At 37.4% G+C, this 12,324-nt stretch overlaps 1 protein-coding gene across 4 annotated transcripts; it reads left to right on the plus strand.

Moving 5' to 3' along the window:
- The first annotated feature begins 3,661 nt into the window (after positions 1 to 3,661).
- On the plus strand, positions 3,662 to 9,372 carry LOC103702333 (pentatricopeptide repeat-containing protein At1g08070, chloroplastic-like). Of its 4 annotated transcripts, none has more exons than XM_089926227.1 (4): positions 3,669 to 3,801; positions 6,465 to 6,706; positions 6,849 to 8,310; positions 8,483 to 9,372. In XM_089926227.1, the coding sequence occupies exons 2-3, from the start codon at positions 6,667 to 6,669 to the stop codon at positions 8,267 to 8,269; spliced, it is 1,461 nt and encodes a 486-aa protein (XP_089782353.1). In that variant the 5' UTR covers positions 3,669 to 3,801; positions 6,465 to 6,666; the 3' UTR covers positions 8,270 to 8,310; positions 8,483 to 9,372. The 4 variants fall into 4 exon arrangements, with proteins under 4 accessions (XP_017697131.4, XP_089782352.1, XP_089782353.1 ...); XM_008784714.6 differs by having other exon boundaries at positions 3,680 to 3,801; positions 6,523 to 6,706; XM_017841642.5 differs by having other exon boundaries at positions 3,662 to 3,801; positions 6,523 to 8,310; positions 8,483 to 8,617.
- Positions 9,373 to 12,324: the final 2,952 nt, after the last annotated feature.

Below are 12,324 nucleotides of genomic sequence, written 5' to 3' on the forward strand. Positions count from 1 at the left end.
AATAAGATAGAGAAAAATACCTGCTCAATTCACAGATTGTGATGAGGTAAGTATAAAGAGGACAGAAGAAAAGCCGTAAACTGCAAAAAAGAATCCATATAAGCAGTTACCTCTCGTTCAAGAAAAATACATAAATGAGTCAGCGATGAAAGGAAAAAAAAAATAAAATTGGAAAAAGAAAATATCTGCAGATCAGAAATAGAAAACCCTGAACCCTCGACTCTCACCCTAGTGCAACCAAATCTGGTAGATCTTATATCTCCTAGTGCATCAGAAAAACCCTTGGCAATGACCAAAAATTTCAATTTTTTTTTTTTAAAAAAAACTTGCCAGTGATGAAGAATTTCAATTAAAAGAAAAAAAATGCCACTCACCAAGAATTTCAATTAGAAAAAAAACCCTGGCCGTGATCAAGGAAAAGGAAAAAAAAACCTGCCAGTGATCAAGAATTCCAACTAAAAAAACTCCGGCCAGTGATCAAGAATTCCAATTAGAAAAAAACCTCTGCCAGGGATCAAGAATTTCAATTAGAAAAAACCCTTTTCAGGGATCAAGAATTCAAATTAGCAAAAACATGTGCCAAGGACCAAGAAGCCCAATTAGAAAAAAAAAAGCCCTTGCCAGTGATCAAGAATTCCAACTAGAAAACACCCTTGCTAGATCAAGAATTTCAACTACAAAAGTATATTTCAGATGGATTTGATGAAAATAAGAGTAGAAACAACATTAAGAATTGTTGAGCTTGGATGAAGGCGGACCTCCTGAGCTTGGACTTGCGGAAATCTAGACCGGGATGTCGCCGAGATCTAGCTCGGCCATCTCCTTCAACCGCTTGTCTCAGCTCTCTCAATATCTGCATCCATGGCATACAGATCGATCGGGAGATCCAAAAATCTTGTTGAGATCAAGAAACCTTAATTTCTGATTCACACGGCTCTCAGGATTACCATTCATGGCATCTTGAACGATCTGGACCTCCAAGGACCGGTTCTTGCTATCCGAAACCTGAGAAGAAGGATCGATTCATAATGAAGAGAAGATGCGGTAAGAAAAGAAGATCCGTGATCTTGCGGACACCTTCTTAGATCTCCCGGCGGCGAAATCACGTGTTAGGGAGAGGGACTGCTTCTCCGGCTCGCAATTCACCATGGCCGGAGACGAGAGCAACGGAAAGGGGAAAGAGAGGCGGCAGATCGGGAGAGATCCTTCTTCCCACTCGACTCTTGATGGAAAGATCGTCGTTCTCCATGGCCGGAGACGAGGGCGACAGTTTGGGGGCGAAGGTGAGGCCGCGTAGCGAGATGGTTCTTGCTTCCCTCTCAGTTCTCTCCCGGTTCCCGCTCCCAAGCGTCGGACCCCTATTTATAGGCAGCCCGATGGTAGCATGGTAATTTTCTTACGCGAACCTTTTTGGGAGTCTGGACACCACGGTGTGGTCACCGGTGCGGCGATGCCGTTATTGGGCCGCATTGCGGGTGCTGGCCACTTGGCGCAGAGGATCGGCAGCCGTTACGTTTTCCGGTAACGGTTGGATATATACCCAAATCCGTGGTCTGAGCCAAATTAAGCCATGTGAGCTCCAGATAACTAATGGAATCGAGAGTTAGTAATCTTGCATTGTATTTTGATAAATGTTTCTCTCCATCCTTCTTGCTCCTCTAGACCTTGATTTTTGCAAGTATCGGCTTAAATTTTAGGTACTTTTATCTTCTATATTTTTGGACTTCCTGGATTTTGATATGATTATCTTGATGTTTGACATCCATATACTGATTTATGACAAATCATGCATCCATTTAGTGCTAGACCTACATATATTGAGAATCGGATGCAAGTTATATCAATAGCAGTATTAATTCACTAGAGAGCGCAAGTTATTTTTCTGATAAATGAATGAAAAATTATTAGCATGCAGCAAGCATGAAGGGCTAACAAAATCCCTGATAACTTGGAAAAAGACAGCTTAATAATGAAGCATGTAAGATGGTTTAGTATTTATGTTAAGTCAGCCTTGTTGGCATTAAAAAATGCATGGTAGTAGAATGGATAGGTTGGTCGTTAGTTTCAACTTTCAGATTGTCTTTGTTTTTCCTAAACCAGACATCTTAGAAGTATGGAGAACGTTTTAACTAGTTGAATTATTAATAGATTCATGATTGTTTATTGAGAAGTTGGTTATTAATCAAGGCCAAAGATGCCAAGCAATAACCTTCTAGCTTGAAGGTTGAGGTCTTAAATTGATATGAAAAAGATGAATTACAAAAATTAAAAAGAATAATAAACTAATACTTTATTTAGAAAATAACAAATAAGTAAAATTATGAGTAAAAAATTATAAAATTTAACTATATATTATAAAATATATAATTAGTATACTGCTAAATAAATTTTACATGTACGTATATGTGTGGTCCGAACTTTTAACCTACACTCAAATTGATTTGACCAAGTTTGTAAAAATAGGAACTACAACCAATTCAATCCCATTTGAACCCAAACCATCCTAACCTGTGTACAATATTTATGTTCACTAATTTTGCAGATAAAATCTTATTCCCATCATTTTAGTCCAACAAACAAGGGAATCATTGATTAAGTTGGTGGATTGGGTATAGAGATATACAAAATAAATTGATTATATATATATTATATATATATATATTTAAATCCACTAGGAAATGGATCATGCATAAGGTGATCATTTTTCAATTCAATTGGATTTTCATCCTTATAGTTTTCTTTCTTAATAGAATAATATATTATTGCAACAAGGGCCAAATGTTGTTTTAGAAAGAAAAAAAAAACTTTAACATCTTACTTGGACTTGCAAAGCTGCAAGTCCAGTGAGAGGGGCCTCGTTAAAGTTCAATTTGCAAAACCGAAGTTTAAGGTCATGGTAGCAAATGAGACTTTCATGTATTTCTAATAATTGGAAAATACCATATATTTGGGATTTGGTATTGTCATACTAGTCGATGGGATATGCTTGAAAGTCTACTTTACTTTGGACTTTGGTTTTGGAACCTGGACTTGAGGACCAGATTGGAGCTACTTAGTATGTTTTTTCAGGCCACCCATTTAGGTGGTACTTATGTGTCAAGGAACTCATCTTTTCTACTAAATATTTTTTTTATATTTTTTATTAATTAATTTTTTTAACTTACTATATTGAAAAAAACTAGTTTTAGTATATTTTTTAATCAATATCTTCAAAAATACTTGAAATTACATGTATTTGTTACAAATTCATTATTTATGCATACACTCTTATAAATGATTTCTTATTATATGTCTACTCTTAATGTCACAAATCACTTGATATTTTTTTCAAACAAGTACTTGATTAAAAAAATTTATATGCACGGTCTTATAAATAGATGAAATTGTATCTTATTCGTGCGAATCTTCTATCTACGTGTATATCTTTATAATTATTATTTTTAGATCTTGTTGAGGTAAGGGTGTTTCAATTATTTCAATTATAAATAATTTATTTTTTTTCAAGGTCAGCATGTTAACAATAGGATAAAAATGTAATATATATATATATATATAAAGATGTATACGTGAATAGTAATTTATGAGGATTTATATAATTTTAGATGCTTATAAGTGTACCGCTGAAAATAAATAAATAAAAAAAGCTTTAACATATTTGGGCAAGCCTATTCCAGCCTCTATTCCTATTACTCACTGTCGCCGAGCTCCGCGGTCCTTCCTCAGCCGCTAAGCAAGCCCTCGATTTCAAGCACTCAAGGCCCCAACTTGCCGCTATCTCCCTCCCTCTCGAGCTGTTTCCAGGTTTTCCCCCTTTTCTATGCCTTTCTTTATTCTATCTTTTGTTTGATCGAGTTCCTCCATTTGTATTCTTATTTTCAATCTGCGAAAATTTAAATTTCCGGTTCTTTCGCATCAAGTTTAGATTTTTATGGTGCAATGAGATCAGACATGCGGTCTCCATTGATCGGGGTATTACACGAATCGCAAAACTTAAAGCTTTCTTCTCGAATCTGGGATGTTGGGGGCACGGGGAGTTGGGGGTGGGGGTGGGGGGGTTGTGGATCCTTGTTATTAATGAAGTGGAATCGAGTACAAGTTCCTGCTTTCTGTTCTTATGGTAGTATTTTATTTATACGTTGCTGGTATAGGCCTCTACATGGTGGCTGTAGAGAGGTAGGCACAGAATCGGGAACGGATGGTGGCCGAGGGCTTGAAGGGTATGGATGGTGCGTCTGGCCAATCTGGCGAGGATGTTTGAACTGTGACAGATGAATGCTCGAGATGCTTTCTCGTTGTTTGGGAAAGAACATTGATGATTTCCCACCAATAAAAAAAAAGAGGGAACGTCCATGGCAAAAAAATCTTCTGATGACTTTTTGGTGATCGTTGCGTTGAGGTTGTTTTGTTAGCATTGTGAACCAATGTTGAAAAATTCAGTGACTTCTTTGATATTCATAGTATTTGTTAGTAGTTTTGTTTTCTCAAAATGTAGTATTAGATGCCTTCTTTTTGGTATTGGTTTGCATGCCAGACTTTGGGGTCTTTTTGGGGGTGAGATATCCAGAATAGGATTCTAATTAGGGTATTCAGCTCCCTTCGGGCTCGGGAAACATTAGGAGCATGTTTAAGATCCTGGTGTGGTCAGGTAGAAGGTTTCTAGGGAAACTGGAGTCAACTGATCCTCAAATGTGGGATTCATGACTCCTGTCAATTCTTGTCATTTACTTAATATCTATCTTCAAGTTACTTGCGGGACATTCCTATGGAAGGGAAAAGGTTAGAGGTTTGTTGTATGTAGTAGAAGTGAGATGAAGTGCATCTAGCTTTAAAAGATGTTCGGGAGATAAACACGGCTATGCCGACAAAATGACAAGGAAGTTTGGAGAACTATAGGAAAGGTGGTGCCATTGGAGAGTGTGATTATGATTGGATTTGTAAAGGATACTGTGTCAGAATATACACTCTATAAGTAGTCTTATATTCATTGGAAAGGTTGGAAGGTTGGGAGCCTTATCTGGTTGGTGCTAGTCTTTTAGCGAGTAAATTGAAGATGATGGGGTGTTGGAGGGGGTTTTTGGTCGAACATCCTTGAGGGTGTCGCTCCACATCTCTTTTCTTGCTTTGACAAAGCAGACTCCAGTTGTAATCATTTTGAAGCAAGAACATATGACAAGGCTTTGGTGCCTTCCAACAAAGAAATGTCAATGAAGGTGAATACAGAGACATTTTGCATCTGTTCATTATCACATAGGATTTCCTTGAGTTACTGAAAGTAGAAAACAAGGATATTGAGATCTTAATGAAGGGAAACTTGTCACTGAAGTGTTCTGTTGCTTTCCTCATGCTAATAGATGTTTTATTCACAGTTGTAAAATTTATTTTGGGGCTTAAAAGGATGTATCAGCAATATTAATCGATATAAAGTATAGTTTCTCTGCCTAGATTTTTTTGGGGCGGCACTCAGGGGCAGTGTACTTGCACTATGCAGGATGGACATATGTAGCTTATTCTTCATATGCAGTTGTTTTCTTGGTGCACAAGGCAGATTGTTATAGCAACAAAACATTCCACTCTGAGACCAGGTTCTCTGGGCTAGCAATTCATGTAGTGGAGGTTATTAGGCACTGAAAGAGAAACGTTAAATGGGTCCTCATTCTCTTTGTAACCTGATGGGAAGCTTGGGTAGGAAAAAAATTTTGCAGATTTTTTATTTCAAAGAGTGGAGTATTATTTTCAGAAATCTGACAAAATGTGGAATCACACATATGCTGGACAGTGTATTCTAATATGGTTTGAGGTTCAAAACGATTCATAGGTTAATCGTGATCATGATATTTTTCACTTCTTCAGCTGTTGTTTGCTGCTATTCTAGTGACTTTTGTCGGTCTCTTGAATGTAGGGATGTTGACCTATAATACTTCTTTCTCATATTGCTCTTTCAATATACTCCCAAGTCACAATTAGTTCTTTTGAGCATATTATTGTGTAATGAACTAGTAATTGCAGGCTGGATGTTCATAACAATATATGATCGTATGAGTCTGCACACTCTAACTGCTACTTGTTTGTATAAGTATATCATTAATCTTTACTTTTGTTCTGGAACATATCTGTTCAAATGAGAAAGTGGGTCATATAGATGCATGCTTCATTATTCAAAGACTTGGCATGGGAACAGACACATGTTTGTATGATCTCACCGCAATTCGCAAAGTCATGACTGCGAATTGTAACTCTTTCAATTTCCCTTCCAATCTGTTGCTTGTCTAGTGTGGGGCTTCCTCACATTGACATGTATCTCTTTAAGCTCTTATTACTATATAATGTTATTTTTTACATAGTATTTTGTGCCTCGATGTTATCACCATTAGTTAACATATTGTATATTGAGGTTCTGGACTCTTGCTGTCTCATATGTTTTGTCTTTATCCTACATGTTTAATTTCATTGTGTATGATATGTAGGCGTCAGTGTCTGGATTTAATTTGCCTAGCTGTTGATTTCCTCGCCATCTTATGCAAGGTACTTAAGCTTCATGGATTACCATCTAAGCGGAGTTGTACCTATAAGAGCAGAAGTGTGAAGATCTACTGTTGTTGATCCAAAGTTGTCTATTGATGCCTGAATGCTGGAAGTTTTTGAGAACACTCTGAAATGCCTTGAAAGATGTACAACATTGAAATCATTGCAGCAAATACACGCTCAGGTTTTTTTGAACGGTCTTAGCCATGAAAATTATGTGGCAGTCAAACTTGTATCTTTTTGCAGTAGAACACTGGGAAATATAAGTTATGCCCGCATGATATTTGATAGCCTCATAATATCTGCAAATGTTTTCCTTTGGACAGCCATGATTACATCTTATTCAAATTATCAAACTGAGGCAACCAGAGAGGCTATTTTGATCTATAAAATGATGCATCAACATGGACCTCATCCGAACCATTTCACCATGTCGTCTGTACTTAAGGCATGCTCGTTTCTAAGGGCCATAAGCGAAGGTAATCAAATTCATGCTCATTTAACTAAACTTGGATTTAATTCGTCCATTTACGTGCAAACAACATTGTTGGACATGTATGCAAATTTTGACTGGATTCACGAAGCAAGAAAGTTACTTTGGAATATGGCCGCAAGTAATGTTGTGTCATGTAATGCAATGATTGCATGCTATGCCAAGGTTGGTGACGTCCAAGCTGCTCGAGAAGTTTTTGATAAGATGTCTCATAGGGATTTGATCTCATGGAATGCCATGATATCTGGTTATGCGGGTCATGGAAATACATTGACTGCTAGGGAACTTTTTGATCAGATGCGGGAGAAAGGAATTAATTCTTGGAATGCGTTGCTTGCTGGGTATTCTCATAAAGGAGAATGGTATGAAGCTATAGAACTCTTCAGGGCTATGTGCTTGGGGCCTGTCAAACCCAATCATGTTACTATGGCTATATTGATGTCTGCTTGTGGTCAACTGGGAGCTTTAAAAATATCAAGACATATTCATGGATTCTTAACCAAAAACTGCATTGACATGAATTGTTACGTGTTCAATTCTTTAGTTGATATGTATGCTAAATGTGGCAGTGTCGATGAAGCTTATAGAGTGTTTTCTGAGATGCCTGTCAAGGATGTGGTGTCATACAATGTGATGATTGCGGGCTTTGCCAATCATGGACATAGTGAAGATGCCCTCAAGCTTTTTCCCGGGATGCTGGAAGAAGGGATCCAGCCTGATGCAGTCACCTTTCTGGGCATCTTAACTGCATGCAGTCATGCTGGGCTTATAGATGTAGGTTGCCAGTTCTTTGACTGCATGAGCAAGGACTATAGAGTGGAGCCATCAGTTGACCACCATGCATGCATGGTCGATCTATATGGTCGAGCAGGATTAATTGAAGAGGCGTATGACTTGGTAAAGACCATGATGGTAGAACCGCATGCAGGTGTCTGGGGAGCCCTGCTCAATGCTTGCAGGGCATATTGCCGTACCAAGGTCGGCGAAATTGCAGCAAGGGAACTATTTAGAATTGAGCCAGGAAATCCTGGTAATTATGTTCTCCTATCTAATATGTACGCTAGGGCTCGTATGTGGGATGGTGTTACAGAGGTTAGAGGCTTGATGCGAAGAAAGGGGGTTTCTAAAACAGCAGGATGCAGTTGGATTGAGGTGAATGATGCAGTTCATAAATTCTTAATGGGCGACGCAACTCATCCACAGCGCGAGGATATCTATGCAGTATTGAGGCATCTGTCTTTACTTTTGATCTAGGAAGGAGGTAAATATATTCAAAGTTCAAGGTGACTAGCAAGGTACGGAACTGAGTTCATTGGTTATTTACCTGATTTTCTGATGCAGCTGTATATTAGTGATTAGTTTGTAAGGAACTAGCAACTAATAATTTTTGGAATCTGGCTTGCAGTCTTTGTAAGAGTATAGGCATTTTTCACACTGAACTGTGATATTTTGGTTGCTGTTAAACAGGATTACAGCCACAAAATGTGATCGGTTATATCCAAAGCAACCTTCAGCATTCTTTCTTATCAGAAACAGGTTATATATGTGGGAGAAAAAACTTCTGAATTTCATAGATGGGCAGGATGAATAATGGCACCAGCCAGTATCCTCATGAAGAAAATGTATAGGGGTTATTTGGATCTGTGTTGTAGATAATGCAGCTCATCTGTTTCAACTTTAGCTATCAGAATGAGAAATGAGTTCCGAGGGGTGGTACAAGAAATCACAGCAATGAGCAGTCTAATAGAAATCTTAGGGAAATCATGCAAAAGCTCTGGAAGGAGTCTTCTAGTCAATCTTGATGGATGGGGTAACAAAAGACTCATTAAGCAAACTCTGGAAGACAGAATTGATTCGATATTGACAGTCTTTTTAGGCACCAAAGGTCTCGTACTCTGATGTTGAGCTATCCCGTGATTATTTCAAGTAAGAAGTGAACATATTCTTAGCAACCTCCAAACAACATAAACTGTGGTCTTTATTCTCACTACCTACCTTCGAGAAGAGCATTCATTTAGTTGGTTGACATGGCTCTATATGTTCGTGGGAGATTTATGAGGGTAGCTTTGTGGCCTATCCAAACTGGTGCTGGGTGCCATCAGGGCTGGTAAAAGAGCAACTGCCTGATAACTTTTAGAAGTGTTGGCAGACCAATGGCAAATAGCGACAGTAGGACAACAATTCCATGCAGACTATGATAATAAATAAGGCTACTGATGGGTTGGCCTGGGTTTGAGCCTAAAAACTTTAATTTTTGAAGGACTCGACATAAGAGTGTAAAATTAGATTTTATTTTAGCCTGTAAACATTCATTGATTCATACTGTTAGATGCTCTATGGGAATATTTTGGAAACCACAATGCTCTATGAACGCTGTGACTTCATATATTGCTGCACAAATGTAAACCACCCTGGTTTAAATGGTAATGAACTCTACATTAGTGTCATATGGCAATGCTAAGTATCTTTTCATACATAGAGAGAAAACCAATAGATAGTTTAACTACTAGTTTTGCTGTTAAGATTATCTGGCAGTGACTCATTTAATAAAGTCTAAAGATTTAACAAAAATTAAAGATTTCCTATTTACTGTATTTTTCATTGAAACATAGCGAGAGCTTCCTTAAAAAAAAAACACTCTGTGCTTTGCCTCGACAGAATAATCATCTGATTTCTTAGGACATGGCTTAAGACATCAATGTTACACTATGTGAAGCAAAAAAACAGTGTTTGTTAACGCACTTTTTGTTTCCTAGACTGATTAAGTGTAGGTTCCTTCAATTTTATAGTTCTACCAATGTAACGTTTGCTCAGATTAATGATTTGAAAAAATCATGAAAATGATGCTTGCATTTAATAATGAGTTTCCATTTAACCAATGTTCCCAGCATGAAATTCAACAGGTCCAAAAATTCAGGATATATCATGTATAAAATGTGCTTAAAACATTAAATATTTAGTTGACATTAGCATCACTAATCAATTTATACATTCACAATATATTTCAGCATATTGTCAACCGAGCAGGGGCCATAAGATGGTTGGACATTCGCAATATGTTTAAGCTACAAAATACTATAGCTTTGGGAATATTTTGGAAACCATATTTCAGTGTCACTTTAGAGAAAGTTTTAAAGGAAGTCGACAACCCTAGGATCGATTAAATACGTTCAGCTGCACCTAAATCAAGGATAGATTCAATTCTATTTGGATTGCTACACACCTACTGCAGCCAAGCATGGATAGTTAAACTGCCAATTTACTGTTAAATATATTAAACAATCACCATCTAAAATATTAAAGAACATTAGTTTATTTTCTTTATAGGAAAACCTACAAAGAAAATATTCATGTGCTTTCTCCTCAACAAAATAAGTATTTGATTTTTGTTGCGTATTTGATCTCCTAATGCTTTCTTGAAACATTGTTGGCTGGGAGCAACGTAGGCTTGCGCAAATGAATGATTAAAATAACAATAAGAGTGCATCTTGCAATTCGATAATTACGAAAGGCTTGCCAAACTCTCCATTAACCCATTAAACAACTGCTGTTAAACAAGAAATTAAGCAAAAATCCAATAGTTCATGCGAGCATATCTATAATATACTCAATCCATCATATAATTAGTAAGCCATTTGTAATGTAACTTTATCGAAGTACATATCTACATTTGCAGTAAATTTGAAGTTTAGAATACCATGAAGGTGAAGGTGGGATGTCAACTTTAAGTCGAAATCAGAAAATGAACAGGTGCCCGCTAGAAATTGCACGCAACCAATCTTCTTTAGATACATAAATGCATGTTTGGCTTCCTGAGAGTAATACATAAAGTGGGTCCTCATGGCTCACTCCCCTGACCAGCAACCAAATATCAAGAATGCTATAGACTTCAGTTAAAAATGATTTTGAGGGGATTAACATATTCAGAGATAATCAAAAAAAATTATTATTATTTTTTTACTTAGGCAAAAGGGGTAGGGGGGAGGAAGGGACCAGCCCACCCCCGCGTAGCAGCCCCCACTGGGCTCCCGCCCTGCCAGAAGAATGTTTGTTGCGGGTAGACATCCTCCCCACCCGAAGGTGAGTACGTCACATATGGCACCACTCAGGTATAGGGGAAAGAAAAGCATAACTGCCAACAAGCCATCCGGGCGTGGGGCATCCGGTCTCCGAATTTAATCGACGTCCGTGCGTTTCGAATCCGGATAACTTGGGTAGGATTATTGTCCCGTTACTATCGAGCTATCATCTTGGTGGCTCAAAATATAAAAATTATCGGAAATATAAAAGAACCCACCACTTGGATTTTGACAAATTTAACACTGCAGTAATTTAGTTAAAAAAGAACAAACGCAAGACATTCCTTTCAGTTGCTCTTTTGTTCGGGCCCAAAACTCCAATGAGTTTGAAAGTGGATTGGGACCATCACTGCCGGACATTGAATGCTCGAGCTTTAGCTGGGGTTGGTACTGCCTGAATTATTATTGGTGGCATCCGTCCAAAAATTGAGGCCCAACTCCCACGGGCTCTCCACAGTACCTTCACATGAGTTTAGAAACAAACGCAAGCAAAAATTAAACTTATAGTTTTATAATCCAAATAACTGTGTACCAACCATTCTAGCTACATTGATCTTGAGAGCAGGTTGATCTTTAGTTATATATGGCTTGATTTACTGAAAATTTTACCAAATCAAAGCCGGACTTGGTGGTTTATTTTGCAGGCTAGGGGGAGTCATATTACACCAAATAATTTTTTCTCTTGTTAGAAGAGAAAAATATTTAATTTCAATTTTAATTCTATGATTCTAAAAACATTACAAACTAGACTTCTTTTGTTATATTTGTTAATGCCGATTTTTTCTTCATTTTCTCCTTCAACTCTCCTTGCTTAATTATAATTTTGAACATGGCTGGTTGAACTATCAATCTTGCTAGGGGTGGCAATATATATCCTGACCTGTCAACTTGACCCACAAATCATTATTTAATCTGTTTGAAACCTGCTTAACCTATTTAATCCGACCCGCTTAACTTGTTTAATCTATTTAAATCAATTTAAACCGTTTAAAACCCATCTAACTCATTTAACTTGTTTAATAAATAGGTTATGTGAATCAAGTTAGGTTACCTATTTAATAAACAAATCGGATTTAGATTTGAAATTGTGACTTGTTTAATAAATATGTAGAGTTTGGATTGATAAATTTTTGATCCGACCTGCATCCAACCCAACCCATATCTGATCCAATCCAATCCGATTGCTACTCCTAAATCTTGAACTTCATGTTTAAATCATCGTAAGCAGAT

This window comes from Phoenix dactylifera, chromosome 11, assembly GCF_051530095.1.
Source record: "Phoenix dactylifera cultivar Ajwa chromosome 11, Ajwa_hap1_PhDact_Kaust_v1.1, whole genome shotgun sequence".
In the NCBI taxonomy this organism is placed as follows: Eukaryota; Viridiplantae; Streptophyta; class Magnoliopsida; order Arecales; family Arecaceae; genus Phoenix; species Phoenix dactylifera.

Coding starts and splice junctions, on each gene's coding strand:
- LOC103702333 (XM_089926226.1), top strand. CDS start 6,626: ATGCTGGAAGTTTTTGAGAACACTCTGAAATGCCTTGAAAGATGTACA.